The sequence below is a fragment of the Primulina eburnea genome, chromosome 3 (assembly GCF_022965805.1).
Source record: "Primulina eburnea isolate SZY01 chromosome 3, ASM2296580v1, whole genome shotgun sequence".
NCBI lineage: Eukaryota > Viridiplantae > Streptophyta > Magnoliopsida > Lamiales > Gesneriaceae > Primulina > Primulina eburnea.
Window position 1 is genome coordinate 5,297,379 of NC_133103.1, and position 16,815 is coordinate 5,314,193.

The window sequence follows — 16,815 nt, forward strand, 5'->3', positions numbered from 1 at the left end:
TTGATGAATTATTTAATAATAACAGTACAGAAATACAAAAATGTAATTTCAAAGGGCCTCCTAGCTATTTCGGAGCCAACGGGGGCCTCAACTAAACATCACACCGCGGCAAACTCCAAAGCTCACAATATCGCACCGCGCAAATCCACGTGTGAAAGAGCTAGCCAATAACACAATACCACGTCACATTCTGTGCGTACAACGAGCAACTTCTCCCCCTCTCTATGGGCCTGGTGCGTTGGTTTGGAAACTTCTCCACGGGCTTAAAAGTCCCCGTCTACCAATCCGAACGAATCAGCGTTTTCAAAACCTGGAAAGAAACCGCTATTGACAAACGCGACTCTGTCCATGTCACTCAAAAAAACCCAAATACGTACCCAAAAACGGATCCACAAAAGCGAAACTGACCCTCCCACTAAATTTTAATAAAAAACTGACCCAAAAATTTACCCCCAAAATTGAGAAGAAACCCTAACCCTAGCCGCATCCTCCAACCAAAAGCACACCCACGGGATAATCTTCTTCGCGACTCCCCTTTTCTCTAACCTAATCTGCAGTAGGCGAATCGAATTAGGTTAGTCTTGTTGAGGATTTAGGGAAATTTTTAGGTTTGGGTTAGAGGAAAATGGATTTATGCGGCGGTCGGAAGCGTCGATGGGCGAGATGACCGGCGGAGGCGGAGGTAGACGCCAGTGGCGTAGAAAACCGATGTCCGGTGGTAGGGGCACCACCGAGACAAAGATTGATTCCAATTCTGCAAATAAGGAAACGCCCCCGACTTTTCCAAATATTACGAAACTGCCCCATACATCTACCATTGAGCTTGATTTCTACACTCAAGCTCGTAAAGCACTATCCTTTCGTCCTCCCTTCCTCTCAGAGGAGTCACAGACATCTACAGCTACGGTTTCTGGCTCCAATGATTTACCCAATGAACTGCTACATTTGCTGAGTAGGCATTCCGATTGTCGCAAAAGGCACAAGAAGCCACATTCTGGCACGGAGAAGAAGTCCTCGGCCCCTAAGCAGCCACGTGCAGGCGTTCTTTGGACTGAGACTGATGATTACTTTCGAGAATTGAAGATTGAGGATATCGAACGGCTGGAAGAGGTCTCAGTTGGGTTTTCTGGCAGCAAAAATTGTTATTTGATTCCATGTTTGGATAATGATGATAGTGTTCGTCGACGATATGATGCATTAAATGGATTGCTTTTGCGGTCACGTGAGATTGATGAATTGAATATAGCTAATGGGAATGAATTGAATAGGAATGGGATGGTTAAGGAGATGTTGGTGAAAGAAGAGAACGAGCAAGACTCCATGGATGTTGATGGTGATGAGGGAGAAAATGGAAATATATTAATTAAAGAAGAAAAATATGGAGAAATGAGAGAAAATGATGAGAAAAAACTTTCTTCGATTAGTGGTGTAGAATGGCTTTTAGGATCAAGGAATAAAACTTATTTGGCATCAGAGCGGCCTTCTAAGAAAAGGAAACTGCTAGGGAGGGATGCAGGTTTTGAGAAGCTCCTTGTGGCACGTCCAGTTGCAGGGTTAGATTCTGTCTGTCATTATTGTAGTTATGGTGAAAGTGGCGACCCCTTGAATTGCTTAATCAAATGTAGTTCTTGTGGGATGGTGGTACACCAGAGGTGTTATGGAGTTCAAGAAGATGTCAATAGCTCTTGGCTGTGTTCGTGGTGTAAATGTAAGGATACCGTGGGTTTGACTGCGGAGAGGCCATGCTTGCTTTGTCCAAAACAAGGTGGTGCCCTGAAGCCTGTGCGCAAGGCAGGTTTTGAGAGTGAGGATGAGGGCTCTGAGGCGGAGTTTGCTCATTTGTTTTGCTGTCAGTGGATGCCTGAGGTCTATTTGGAGAACACTAGATCAATGGAACCAATCATGAATTTAGATAAATTAAAGAATGTCAGAAGGAAGTCGGTTTGCACTTTGTGCAAGGTTAAATGTGGTGCCTGTGTCTGGTGCAGTAACGGTATGCTTTACTGTTTTCTTATGTTACAACCCTCCATTTCTCGTTGGATGGCAGGACAGCAAAATTGTGTGGTTGTGCTATGGATTCTTGGTGCGTTCACATATTGGATAATTGGACTGCTCCGTATTTTACCATTTGATTCTTGTTTGATGTGATTAGCTCGTGACTTGATCTGATAGAGAAAGCTCTGCCACTTTCCGTTCCAATTTTTTGTACTGAGATTACAGAAAAAGAATTAATAAAATAGTGACTGCCTTTAATTTTTCAAAATAGATATTTTCCTCTACTTCAATTACTTACCTTTCCTAGGAGCAGCACATGCTTCTTTTGGGGTAAATGGGCAGACATTACAGTAATTTTGAATACTTATTTCTTACTGTCACTGCGAATGACTTTCTGTTGTCAGTGATAGTAGCTTTAGATGCCCAAAGTTTGGCCACTTGGATCCTTTGTTCGCTCGTCGAATAGCTGGCCCACAGTTTTTAAAATTTATGATAATATTGTCAGTAAATGGTGGGTTGCAAATAAAATTTACATCACATCTTGCGGTAGTCTGTTGGCCGTCAAGGAAAATTCCAACATATTTAAAACTAGAAGGATTTGGTACATCAGTTGTAGTCATGCTGTGGATATTGTCTGTGTGTAGCTGTTTCAATTAAAACTGTTTCCGTCTTAAGATCCTCTAAATAATCTACCTCTTTCTCCATGTGAATGGGTGTACGATGTACACAGACCCTTTCTCTGTTATTTGGCTAAATAAAAATCTTGGAATTTTAAGTTCCCAGAAGCTGGCACAATCTATATGGATAGTTTGTTTTTGGAGATAATTCTGTTTTTAATTGTTCAAGAGTATAAAAATTTATAGCAGTGTCTTCTGAAAAAAGATTTACCTATAGGAAGGAAATTAAATTTAGACTATATGGATAGTTTGTTTCTGGAGATAATTTTGTTTTTAATTGTTCAAGAGTATAAAAAATTATAGCAGTGTCTTCCGAAAAAAGATTTACCTATAGGAAGGGAATTAAATTTAGATGTTTGGTGCATCATGGTCTCACTGAAAAGCTTTGCAATCTTCGATAGTTTATTTGTGTTTGAAGCTTGTGGATGCAGTTTTTATCAGTTTAGATTTGTTAGGTAGGGCATGACAAAGATGATCTCCATATATTGATATTATGCTTAATTACGGAATTTGTAAATAAAATCAAACTGTAAACCTCTTCTAATGGAATACCGAGGTAAATGGGTGATAAAGGTTATCTAACTCTGTTGTGAAAGAAGTCCGACAGTCTAATTTAATGCTGGATATCTTTCACTGTATGTCTTTCATGACGCTGATCATCATTTGGTTTGTTGCGTTCGTTAATTTGTATAGATACACCTTTTACTTTGTCTATTTAAAATTTCTGGAATCTGGAGTTCTGGACCATTTTGGCTGACAGACAATTGATTTGATCTAGAACATTAGGTCTACTTGAAGCACAGACAATTGATTTGATCTAGAACATTCGGTCCACTTGAAGCATTTAACGAGTAATTACTTGTATTGATGAAATATTTTTTTACATATTAATTGCAGAAGTGGGGATATTATATTTACATATCTGTAGCATAAGCCTTTCTTTTTCATATTTATAGAATTTACTCAAATGTAGATTATGGATAGTTTGTGTGGTTTAAGGTTTTTTCTTACTTTCAATTTTTGTATATAAATTGTTTGTACTTGTTGTGGAGATCTTTAGTCTTCGAAGAACCCATTGAACCCCCTCCATCTCAAACAAATTTCAAATGTGACTCTTGGATTTTGTCAAATCTAGGGTTTTTAAAAATTGTTCTTTGAAGGAGTTGTACAATTTGTATGCCCGATCTACTTCCTGGATGACATTCTCCTGGATGGAATTTACTTACTTGATCGATTCGGTGGTTGGTTTGATATTATATCGTGTTATGTAGAAACCATGTTCATTGCAAGTTTATACTGGGTTGTTGAGGTCACATGCGCCCCTTCCTCATTTAAGAGTTAATGGAAGCTAAAAAAGAAAGAATTTAAGCTTCTTCTGCGATCATAGATACTTATTCATTTAATTGCTTCTCATTAATTTGTTTGTCTGCTTGTTACTGATGAATTATTCACTTGGTGTTTGTTAGGAGCTTGTAGAACCTCATTCCATCCGATCTGTGCCAGGGAGGCTACATATAGAATGGAGATATGGGGAAAACTTGGATGTGACGAGGTGTGTACTATTCTTTTTTTAAAATTCTTTTGTTGCTTTAATGTGTGAAACTGTAACTTATATGGGACTACCAGTCCTAATTGTTTGTGGTTGTCTAGTATTGGTTTGAAAACAGCTCATTTTTTGGTTGCTAAAGCTAGCTCGTTTATAGACCTCTTAGTATTTGCAATGTTCCGTCTTTTCCTCTCCCTTTGTTCATGTCTTCTGGTTTTCCAATGTCTTCTAGGTGGAATTGCGTGCATATTGTTCTAAACATTCAGAAGTTCAGCATGATAGTAGCAGTCAGAAAGCTGAAGATATTTCTTCTGCAGGTGATTTTGTTTCTCATGTTAGTGAGCAACGACAGATGGTGTCAACTGTAAATGAATCTCACAAGTTAAAAATTACCCAAACAAATGGTGATAAATTTTCTGTTGACACTGAAACAGCTGACATGGATCTTAGTAAGCTGGATGACATTTTGATGGATAAAGAGGCTTTATTAGATAATAATAATGGACCAAGTTCTGGACCCCGTCATGTTTATATGGAGGCGGTAGATAGGAATGACATTGAAGATGTTAATGCACATGGTGCTCTCAATTTCACTTTGATACTGAAGAAGGTATTGTAAAATAATGCAGGACATTAAAGTAATTCTTGTTTGTTTTTTTAATAAGCCAATCACATGTTTATGCAGTTGATTGATATGCGGAAAGTTGATGCAAAAGATGTGGCCTCAGAGATTGGTGTTGCACCAGGTTCATTGAACTCAATTTTAACTGTAATGTTCACACTTTCTTATTTTTCCTTTTTTGAGTGATTTGATTCAATTGAAAGCTGAATATTATAAATCCAATGGATGTTTTGACAATGTTGATAGGACATTATCTTTCTCGGTGATTATTGATGTTTCTTTAATTCCATTTGCCTTTACTTTTTTTAAATCTGTATCATTTACTTTTTCTTGATTTGCTTATCTGGATTTTCTCATCTTGTTTTTCTTTGAGCAGGGTAATCACATGGCTTCTGAGTTACAATGCAAAATAGTTAAATGGTTAAAAGACCATGCTCATATTGCTAGCTTACAGAAAACTTTGAAAGTGAAGATCAAACCAGTAGTCGGACCCAATACTGTGGCAGATGTAGCTGAAGGTGCTAATTCTGTTTCTGTTGACAAATCTGATATTGCTGATGCAGTTTCTGTTAAATCCGTTCCTCCCCGGAGAAGAACGAAAGGAAACATGAGGATTTTGGGAGATGAAAAATCGGGCCCCTGTAAGGAGAAAGTTGATCTAACCACTGAGCAAGGTGTTGATATGTGTGTTCATGGTGGAGAGGATTTAAAAGGTCCACCTCGGGAGTTTTTACCTGGTGTAACCGAGGTATTGTTGATAGCCTTTATGTGTGTTATTAAATGTTTCAACTTTTGGTGATAGTTTTGATGAGCTTCTTCATTGCCTTTCTTAACCAAGGTTTTATGTTGTGTGTTACTTTTGGCTTTAGAATTTTTATTGTGGTTGCTACTTGGAAGTGTCTCTAAAAAAATTCAAGATTGATGATAATTAACCTATCTGTTTAAGAATCCCATTTTGGCATACAAGAGATCCTGTTAGACATTTGATCACCTTCTTGGTTTCCTTTCATTACTTTTTAGTGCCGTGGAAAATGTGATTCTTTTCAGTTGTCTCTGATTTTTGTCAGAAGTCTAAGTTTTGTCAAGGTTTATACTGCATCCAATGTAATGAAGGATGTCATTGTGCTAATTTCAATAAGTCTGTTCATGTTTTTACCAGTGTGATTTTGTACCTTTAGAAGTTTCATCATATGCTTTCTGTAACGCAGGTGGTGATTTATCCTGTGCTGCATGAAGATAATTTATTGAGCGATCCCTTAAAAATTGGAGGTCTGCTACCTGATCCTCTGTCTGGTGATTATTTTTAGAAATTTGGGGGTTAATGTTACACATTTAAATTTAAACAGCTGTTGAACGTGGTACTGATTTGGATTTTTTTCTGATGAAACCTACTTCTTTGCTGCATTTCATTTGTCGTACTTTTTTAATAAGGTTACTGTATTGTCTCAGAAGTAATAGCAGTACATGGTTGCCGTGAGTCTGTGAAGTATCAATAATATTAAAGATGAACTATGAAAACAAGCACTGGTAAACGGACACAAGCATTATTGAAATAGGGTATATACCTTCACCAACTTCCGGATTCTGTTTTATGGTGGCCTGGAGCTGAAGATTCAGTCATTGCTTACCTCTTGTTTCCTTTGTCAGTTTTTTTCAGTCTTATACACCTTATGAAACTTACCTAAGCAAGAATTGTATCCTTGAGCAAATTAAAACCCTGGGAAGTTGTGCTGTTTCTGTCAAATGAGATTTTTTTTTTCAAATAATAAAGTTTCATGTTATGGAGTTTTTATTCAGAGAAAGAGAATGTAAATCAATTACTATTCTGCTCTAAGCTCTTCACAAGGAATTTTCTTTTCTGTTGTATGTTTAATGCACCTGCTACTATTCTCTGGAACAGGATAACAATTTGTTCTTTTTTCCTCCTGCTTTAATTTGAGATTCAGTCACAAATGTGGTTTTAATTTTTTTTCCCCTCAAATGGTGAATAAATGGTACATAGATGTTTTTGAATTGTCTGCATCTACAATGTATCAAGGTATTTTATATTATTGTTCATAATTACTGTTTCGTTAAGAAGCTTATGTAACTGTTTTTTACCTAGGAGCCTCTAAGAATAAGGTAGCAGAATAAAACAGATAAGCATAGGAGTTTATTCTTGTTCTTTCCTGCTATTTTTATGGTTTGTTTCATAGCTAAACAATTGAGTCTTGTTTCTCACAGTAGATTTATGCTGTCGAACTTATGTTTCTGCTTTGTTGGAACTGGTTTATTAATATATCATGATTTTCTCAGCGAGTTCTGTTTGTTGAGAACTCTCTCCCCCACTGTGTCATTTTTTTTCGCCTACTTCTTACATACCTTGATTGTTTGCTATGGCAGATAAGATGTCGAGACATCTATCCCAGTGTCATGGTCTAGCTCGGGAGACTAAAAAATCAGAACAGATTACTAATGATTCGCTCTTGTTGACGTAAGCCTTGAACCGTGGAAGGATCCATTTTGTATTGTGCTATGACTATTGTGTAATTAGGTGTCGGTCTTAGGGCCTTAAGTTTTTTTTTTTCTCCGATTATTTTTCAGTTGTTCAAGATTAATTTGATAGACTTAGACATAATCTATCTTGTTTTCTGTAGAAATGGGGAATTTATGGCGAGTTCATATGTACATCCAATTATCTACAGCAAACTGTTGCAGACAAAGAATGGCATGCTTGAGAAGACTGTGGATTACGAGTCTTCAGGTTAGATTTTTTTTCTGTTTTTCCTGTATTTATCCTTGGGGCTTGGTGGGTTCTTACTAAATTTGACAGATTTGACAGACCGAGAAGTTTCACAGTACGAAGCATCTTCTAGTTCAGGCCACTGTTGTCATAATCATAGCTTGCGTGCAACTTCTGGTGACAGGCTATCTGAATCTGACGGAGAAAGTCTCGACAAATTGATCAAGGCGAGAAATCTTAGTATGCTGAAATTGTCTCCTGAAGACGAAGTGGAAGGGGAACTTATTTATTATCAGCAAAGGCTCCTTAGCAACGCTGTTACAAAAAACCGCCTATGTGGTATCTGCTCTGTCATATTTTCTTGCATTTTTATTTGGAGATTTGTGACTTTTCTTGTTACATGCTGGCTGTAACTTAATGTATTTCCCTACTGTTCTATGTGGCCAGATGATGTGATGATGAAGGTTGTTAGGAGTCTTCCGCAGGAGCTTGACGTTGTAGGAAATAAAAAATGGGATGCTGTGTTAGTTTGCCGATATAATCACGAGCTTAGGGAAACAAAAAAGCAGGGCAGGAAAGAGCGCCGGCATAGGGAAGCTCAGGCTATATTGGCTGCTGCAACTGCTGCAGCTGCTGCTTCATCTAGAATATCATCATTTAGGAAAGACACGCTCGACGAATCAGCAGACCAGGAGGTTATCCTTCAGCTTAATTTTTTTATTTGCAACTATTGTATTTCTGTATATGACATTTACTATTATTTTTGTATTCAGGAACTTTTGAAAATGAATGCCTTTGACTTAAGGCCTGGGGTTTACTCTCAGTTGAATCCTCGGGTGAAAGAGACTCTTTCTGTGTCTGCTGTTGCTAGAACCTCTTCAGATACATGTGATACTTTCAATTTTGCTTCAGATATTTCAAAAGAACTTCCTAGAACCTGTGATATATGTGGACGTTCTGAGACAATTTTGAACCCAATTTTAGTTTGTTCCAGATGCAAGGTATTTTCGCAGTTCTGTATTTTTTTGTTGTTAATAGCGTTCTTATTTAAATTTCCAAAAAGCATTATCATGTTAATCACCTTTCTTTGGCTCATAGGTTACTGTACACTTGGATTGCTATTGTAGCATCGAAAGCTCAATGGGGCCATGGCATTGTGAATTATGTGAAGAATTATTTTCTTCTCAAGGTCCTGGAGCTCTGACCACATATTCTTTGGAGAAGCCTTACTTGATCGCAGAATGTGTTTTATGTGGTGGTACTGCTGGTGCTTTTAGGAAGTCAGTAGATGGTCAATGGGTACATGCCTTATGTGCTGAAGTAATTACTTCTTTTTTCCCCTGAAAAAAAATATTTTACTTATTTGGTTTTACTATGATTTCTCCTCATAGTTCGTACATTGTCATTTGTTATCAATGTAGTGGGTGTTGGAAACAACTTACAGAAGAGGACAAGTCAATCCTATCCAGCGAATGGTAAGTGCATTTTGAGTTTTGGTAATTTCTTCTTTTGCTCCTTGACTGCCTTGTGTGATATTTAATGTCATTATTCTTTCAGGAAACTGTCTGCAAGGGAGTTTATTCTTGCATTGTTTGCTGTCGAAAACAGGGTGTCTGCCTTAAGGTGAAGATAAATAAGAAATGCGGATTTTCACACATCTTCATAACCTTCATTTTCTGTCAAGGTCCTTATTTGTTTTTTTAAAACTTCTGTACAGTGTAGTTATGGTCACTGCCAGAGCACGTTTCATCCTACTTGTGCTAGAAGTGCTGGATTCCACATGATCGTGCAGACTATTGGGGGAAAGTTGCAGCACAATGCATACTGTGAAAAGCATGGTTCAGAGCAGAGAGCCAAGGTTATTGATTTCTTGAGTCAAACTTAGATGCCGTGACCATTTTTTTAAAACTGAATTGTGATGTTTTTTGGTCCAGGCTGACACTCAAAGTTATGATGTTGAAGAGCTTAAGAGCCTTAAGCAAATTCGGGTAAGTGACCATGGCTTCCATTTTCTTGGTGTTGTATCTGCTCCTTTTTTGTCTCATTCGAACTGAAAATTTGTATGTTCTTTTTAGTTGGGCCATTGGATAGAACAAACAGTAATATAACGAATGTGTATCTGTTACATTTTAACTAATGCAAATTGTGAGATTTTAACTCATGCTATTTGCATTTATAATCCCACAAATTTCTTCCTTGTTTATAACTAGATTTAATGGACATAATTGATCGTAACTGAACCTTTAATGTGAGGTGAGGATGATATTTGATAGAACTGTGAGCCTATTTGGTTTTAGCCAATCCTGTTCTATTTAGTGTACTGCATTTTTTACAGTAGAAGAGAATTTGTTGGATTCAATGTTGTAAATGGCGGGAGGCGGAGGTGGTGGCGGGGGGGTCGGTGACCGCCTTGATTTTTTAAGTAATTTTTTTTATAGATAATCATATATAATCACAAATATTCATCAATTTTCATGTAAGATGTATAATGAAATAATGTTTAAACATAAAGAAGATTCATACAATTTAATATAACTAGATAATGTGCAAATAAATATATAAACTCTTCATCGGATACAATACCCACAATATGACGTTTCATCCTACAAACTCCTCCTTTAATAAGCCTCTTATACAACTTGCATGTGATTTAATCTCTTTTTTCTTTATTATACAACACCCCATATTCCCAAACAATACTTCGGCTTAAATTCCAACTCCGGTTGATTATCATCTTCCACCAATAATCTTCAACAATAATCAATAATAATAGGAAAAAAAAAATTGATCTTTGAAATCACAAAATCTGAAATATTGTAAAAAAAACATGTTAAATAATAAATATACAATGTCTAACCTAAAGCTTCTTGCTGCCGGCGGCGGCGACGATTTGTGTGGTGGGATTAATGGTTGATAGTGAAAAGGAGAGAGAACCAAAAGTTCAAAAAAATAAAGTGGGGTTTTTTAAATAACTAGGATTTTAAATTTTAAAATTAGTTTACTTAGACTAGATTTTTAAAATTTGTTAACTACAACTTAAAAATGCTGATTGCCTCGCTTGGATCGCTTGTTCGCCGCCTGGCCTACTTGCCCACCGCCCTCGACTGTCTGCTCACCGCCGTGTAGCTTGGACCACCTAAAATGACCGCCTCATGCCTAGGCAGCGCGGTCAAGGGCCGCCTACCGCCTAGGTGGTGCAGGTGGCCTTCGACCATCATTTAGAACACTGGTTGCATTGCATAAAATTTCTTATACTCAAGTTCTCTTTGGCGATTTTATAACTTGCATGAGTCTATTTTTTATACATGTTTGCATTTGTCAGGTTGAACTGGAAAGATTGCGTCTTCTATGTGAAAGAATTATCAAAAGGGAGAAATATAAGGTAAGCTCTGCATATGCTTCTCACAACCATACCTGTGGAGTACTAATATTTTCTTCCATTTTTTTACTTTTCAGCGCGAATTGGTTACTTGCTCACATCATATTCTCGCTTCAAGTCGAGACTCTGTTCTATCTGCTTTGGCTCGTCACCCTTTTTATCAGCCTGAAATTAGTTCGGAATCAGCAACAACCTCAATCCAAGGCTACACTGATGGCTACAAATCAGGCAGCGAAATAGTACAAAGATCAGACGACACTACGGTTGATAGCACAGTTGCAGGTAAAAGGCGGATTAAAATTTCCATCTCTATGGACAACCAAAGACCAGCCTACGGTTCTGCATCCCAAAACCTTCATTTGCCAAAATCTATGGAGAGGGTTTCAGTTTCTGGGAAGCAAATTCCACAGAGACATTCCGTTGTGCATCGGAATCCTTCAGATGATGTGGAAAATCATTCTAAATATAATAAAGTAAATGTCATTATGGTAGTTGATGGTGATTCAGATTAATTTGTTTTATTATACTGTTATTTATCTACCCTTTTTATGCAGCATACTGAAACTTTCGAAAAAGAGCTTGTAATGACCTCAGACCAAGCATCTATGAAGAATCAGCGGCTACCTAAAGGATTTGTTTATGTTCCGGTTCAGTGCCTTTCTAAGGACAAGGAAACTGTTCCAGATGCATCTTCAGGTGAACCTGTGGAACATAATGTGTAGATTCTTTCATCATTTTGGATCTGAGGCGCCTTGCAGTGTTAGCAAAGTCCTAATGCAGAACAATACCTGCCTTGGCTCATCAATATTTCTTTTCGTTCCATTAGTGGCTGATTTAGTGCTGAAATGGACTGAGCTGCCGTCGGCTCAGGAAGTTGGACGTTATTGTTGTATATGCGTTATCAAAGCATACTGTACAGTGGAAAGGGGTTTCTTCCCATTTCATGTATCTCAAGCAACTCAATTGGTTAAGTCATGTTATTTGTTTTCTAGTCTTCTTAACCTTTTTTAATGATTAGTTGTAGTTTCTTTCTCCATGTTAGAAAGGGCAATGAGTTTCTGCTTCTTGTAATTGTATAAAGCCATTCAAAGGAGCACCTTTTATTGACTTTGTAAAACTTGGTGTATATATTCAATTCTACATTAAATGCAATTACCTGGCAGCAGAATAATGCAATTGATACTTTTGTGGCAAGATTAGAGTGATCCGTTTGACTTGTTTCTTATAAATGCTCTGCATCCCTTCTGTGGACAGTTCCTGGTTTTCATATTGCAGGGAGAAGTAGGTTGAAGTTTTCTATGCTTATATTTTAATAGATTTGAGTAGCCGTTAAGCATTGTCTCACACTGGCAAGCTTCACAGTGTTTATAGTTGCTGCTTTGATATTTCTTGAATCGGGCTCCCATCGAGGTAGATCCTTCATTACTGTAATTTGCCCGCTCTTTTCTTCCTCTCCTTACCATTTTAGCTGATATGGTTCTCCATTGTAATGTTTTGGTTTTTGACGATTGAGGTACTAGTTTTGCAAAGGCAAGCTCAAGTTATTCATCAGTTCAAACTTTCTTGTTTGCAATAGAATCATCAGATATTCTTCAAGTTGTTTTCTGTTTGATATTGCATCAAAAGTTCAGTTTTCATTAAGATCAACGAATTTCACTTGGGCAGGAGATGGTTTGGATCATGATAGTTTGAGCAATCCTTTAGTCCTTCACCTTGCGGCACACGGAGTCAAGGTATGGCATCATTTTGTGTTGTATTTATTTTTTAGACACATCAGTTTCAACTGGTGATTCGATGTTTGGCTAGAATCAAACTTGCAGTATCACCCCGGGAGTTGAGTTATATATGTTTATCGTAAAGATTTCTTTCAACTGGCGATTGGACATGCTTTTAAATTGCATAAGAAAGTCCCGTTCTTTTGTAAGATGACATTGTTTTTTCTCAAGAGTTATTTTTTGTTCCATGTCTAGTAACACTAGAGGTAGATGCTATGGATGCAAATTATATGGCAGCTAGGCAGAATTTCTTGTCAGTCTTTGGATGGCAACTTTCTTGTATTGTTCTCTCTCTCTCTCTCTCTCTCAACTATATTTTGGGATATTGAATTGTTTCATCCTTACTCCTCGTTTTCTGTTCAAGGGATATTGAATTGTTTCATCCAAACTTAGTACACAGTCTGCATTTTTCCAGTGGAGTTTGATGATGTTTATTCTTGTTTTGCTTACTTAGAAGATAGTGCTGTAATGTTCTAACTTGTCTTCTGTGCTGTGAATATACTCTTTTAGCAAAAGTAAAACTTTGGTTAAACCAAATAAATACGGGAATTCGATTCTTATTTTTTAAAAATAAAATTGGTTTATTTGGTTTTGTTTTGATTACTATTATAAAAAAAATTGGTGAAACTGAATATCTGATTTTTAAAATAAAGAAACATTTTTTAGCCGTAGAATTGGAAGATCACAAAATTCGATTTGGATCATAAAATTGGAAGTAATAATATTTGGTTTTTAATTTTTAATAAATAAAATCCAATTCTTATTCAATTCAACGTGTAAATTCCGAATTACAAATTAACCGCTCTAATTTGGTTTGGCTGGTTCGCTTTCGATGAAAAATCTGGAATGTTTGGTTAGGGGTTGATCTCCATGATAGAATCAAATATCCAAATTTAGTCACACATATATGGGGTCTATTAATTTTTTTTAAAATCACATATTTGTGTGAATTTTGTCCATTCAAACTATATGGAGGTAGTGTTCCCACATATAGCATCGACTTAACCAATACGATCGGCATTCAAAGCGTTAGTCGATCGTATCAATCGAGTGTGGCAAATTCTTTTTAAAATTGTAACATTTTTCAAAGAGTTGGTGAATTAAGAGTGATAACACGATTATTTAATAAATACAAATATAGTCGATACCATTGCGATAGAAAAAATAAAATAATAATTTTGTTTAGACTAGATGCAACATACCATATGTTATCAAGGTAAATGAAAGAAATCTGTTTTTAAATCTATGTAAATTGTTATTGTAACTTTAAATCAAATATCAAGTCTTTTCTTGACGATAGGCATCGAATTCGAAGCAGGCTTCAATCTAGTTCGAATTAGCCTAAAACCTTTCCTTAAAAAGCACATCAAAATCCTAGTATTCTAAGCGATCGTATATAACCCCACCTGTAATCCATCAGAAGCCAGTCAATCGCTCCAAAATCCTCCATCCATATCAGAATTCTGATTTTTCGCCAATTTTATAAATTTGAAGGGCCCTTGTGCTATGGATTTAATAGAGCTGTTAGCCATCTTCGGACCCGGAATCTCTGGCGCGGTATTCGGAGTCGGCTGGTGGTTTTGGGTTGACGCTGTCGTTTGTAGCGCCGTCAAGGTTCCTTTCGTTCACTATCTTCCAGGTATTTTGTATTCAAGTTATAGATACGAAGTTAGGTTTTGTTATCATCTATTGAGTTCTATTATTAGGTTTTTTTCCCGTTTGCAGGAATTTTTGCATCTTTGGCTGCTCTTATGTTTAATTGCGTGAAGAAAGAGGATATTGATTACTCGCCCTACGATGAAGGGGAGTTGAGGTATCTTCTGTGCTTTTGGAGTACGCACATGACGTTATGACATTGTATTTTTACTTGTTATTAGGGATTGGTTTTTTTTTTCCACGCTATCTATGATAAAAGGATAACCATTTTGTAAATTCTTGCACCATTGCATAGTGTAGCATGTTGATCATGTCTAAAGACCAAGGATTACAGATTTATGTACTTTTAGTAGTGCAAAATTTGACCTTTGGAAAACTTCATTACCTCAGTTTGTGGTATAGAGAAATTCTGTGATCTGAAACTCGAGTATTTTCAGGGACAACTGATTTTTGTTCGCTAAAGAAGTTAGGAAAACTGTTTTATGCATGCTTGATTTTACATGTTCAGCTAATTTATGTTGATACAAAGTAGAATGTATGTCTTCACCGATGTGTTAACCTCCATTTCAGTTATTTTTGTCATTTTGGCGTTACAGCAGAATGCCTTGAATCTTCTCTACCATTTCTTTCTCTTTTCATGTTTCTCCTATTATATGGTGTGATCGAATTAAGGTTTCTTGTCATTCCCGTGAGCTATTCATTAGCTTAAATATAATAGTGCAAATCCAAACAAACAATATCAAAATCCCTGTCTGATTGACCACATTCTTTCTACTGTAAAAGTCGCTGCAAATTGACTTCTAAGCGATACAAAACGTTACTCAACTATTCTGCTGCTCCCTTAATTTGCAGGTTGAAACTTTGGCTTTTCATTGCATATGTTGTATCTTTTGTCTCTTTGGCTGCATCAGTTGGCCTATTGATACAAGATGCAATGGTGACAACCGGTCCTTCATCATGGACAGGCGTTGCAGGTGTGCTTCAATGTGTGTGCGTACTAGTCAGGTAAGAGATATGTTGTTTTCTGGTTTTTGGCTCTTCCTACTTTGACATAAAGTTACGGCATTTGAAGTAAGTTAGAGGTGCTACGTAGAACTTTCAAGTTCACCGTTGGGACAGTTGATGCCAAATGAATCTTGATTAGCAAATTATAATGCATGTAGATGGATCTAACCACGGTTTTAAAACCGATAATTCCAGTTCCAATGGATGGTGGAACCTGCTTCAAACTTAAGTTTTCTCATGAGAAAACATAAATCAGTGCTTCTTGTAAGTTAATTATTAAAAAAAAAATATGTTACTAATTGCTTTGAATACTTCATTTTCTGTTGAAAAGGAAAATAAAAATAAGGCTTGAATTTAATTTTTAGAAATCAAGTAGTTTTCATATATTAATTGAGTTGTCTAGGTCCACTTGGCATCTTAAACCCAATGCAAATTTACGGTTCCACATGGTTCACTGAATGAAAAGAATCAAGGTCGGATCTCCATATACCTCTTCACATTTTTTATATTGTTGATCTTTTGTTGACAAGTAGTGATAGGCCATGTGGGTATTTTTAGTTTTAAGATCTGGGTATTTACATATAAGTTTTCTATTCCCTGGCATATGAAAAAGCAACTGTTCTTTCTTTCTTTCTTTTCTTTTTATAATTCCAACAATCTATTTTAGATTTAGAATCTGGATCAATATATATGCAACTTTCGTGATTTATTTGACCTGTTGAATTCCCATGCAGCGGGCTGATTTATTGGATCTCTCATTCGGAATAACATGGTGTGCCATAGCGTTTGAATATTGGATTTATACATGACTCGTCTCGTCTCGTCCAAGCATGTATCTTTGTTTGTGATCGTGTTGACAAAGAAGCGTGGTTGCCTATGATCTGTTTTATTTGAACAACTGAGTTTCCAGTGAATATTTATATGACACTCTTGTTTGTTTTCTTGAAAAAATGATGATCCAAGTTCTTCGATTCAATCCGGATTGCGTTTTATTTTTCAATAATAAAACACGCCGCAGCACATTCATAAAGCCTAGCCCGCAAGCAATGTCTTCATGTTTTATAATTGTCATCAAATTATTCTTAAATTAATAGACAACGAGTCTGACCTTTTTGTTGGTGTTTGTTCAGTTGCATGTTTCCAGTCTGGCTGCCCTTTTCTTCTGGAAACGAAAACATATCGTTTCTTTTTTGAATAAGACAGAACATATCGTTTATTACAATAATAATATTGTAACTGTTTGGTGTCAATAATTTATACCTAACATCAAAAAAATGTACATGTGATGTTAATGGAATTCATTTTTCCTTTCCCTTTTCCATTCACGATAAAGAAGAGTACACACTTTCCTTCAACTCTTTGAACAAAACTATAAAGAAGGTTCTTTTTTGTTCGTTATCCAATATAAATACAAATTTATTTTATTTTTCAAAAACTG

General features: G+C 36.5%; 2 protein-coding genes across 5 annotated transcripts; both read left to right on the forward strand.

Annotated features, from left to right (window-relative positions):
* The first annotated feature begins 401 nt into the window (after positions 1 to 401).
* On the forward strand, positions 402 to 12,093 carry LOC140825664 (uncharacterized). Of its 4 annotated transcripts, none has more exons than XM_073187563.1 (20): positions 407 to 1,993; positions 4,139 to 4,224; positions 4,451 to 4,535; positions 4,653 to 4,828; positions 4,904 to 4,987; positions 5,217 to 5,588; positions 6,049 to 6,109; positions 7,223 to 7,313; positions 7,477 to 7,583; positions 7,653 to 7,901; positions 8,010 to 8,257; positions 8,336 to 8,563; positions 8,661 to 8,882; positions 8,984 to 9,037; positions 9,120 to 9,185; positions 9,280 to 9,420; positions 9,497 to 9,550; positions 10,885 to 10,944; positions 11,019 to 11,414; positions 11,496 to 12,093. In XM_073187563.1, exons 1-20 carry the CDS (start codon positions 634 to 636, stop codon positions 11,661 to 11,663), a joined length of 4,308 nt encoding a protein of 1,435 aa, XP_073043664.1. In that variant the 5' UTR covers positions 407 to 633; the 3' UTR covers positions 11,664 to 12,093. The 4 variants fall into 4 exon arrangements, 3 of the variants coding, with proteins under 3 accessions (XP_073043664.1, XP_073043665.1, XP_073043667.1); XM_073187564.1 differs by having other exon boundaries at positions 7,662 to 7,901; XM_073187566.1 differs by having other exon boundaries at positions 1,854 to 1,993; positions 4,149 to 4,224.
* Positions 12,094 to 14,004: 1,911 nt separating this feature from the next.
* LOC140825665 (uncharacterized) lies at positions 14,005 to 16,353 on the forward strand. The gene is made up of 4 exons (XM_073187567.1): positions 14,005 to 14,355; positions 14,442 to 14,529; positions 15,225 to 15,377; positions 16,112 to 16,353. Exons 1-4 carry the CDS (start codon positions 14,223 to 14,225, stop codon positions 16,143 to 16,145), a joined length of 408 nt encoding a protein of 135 aa, XP_073043668.1. The 5' UTR covers positions 14,005 to 14,222; the 3' UTR covers positions 16,146 to 16,353.
* Positions 16,354 to 16,815: the final 462 nt, after the last annotated feature.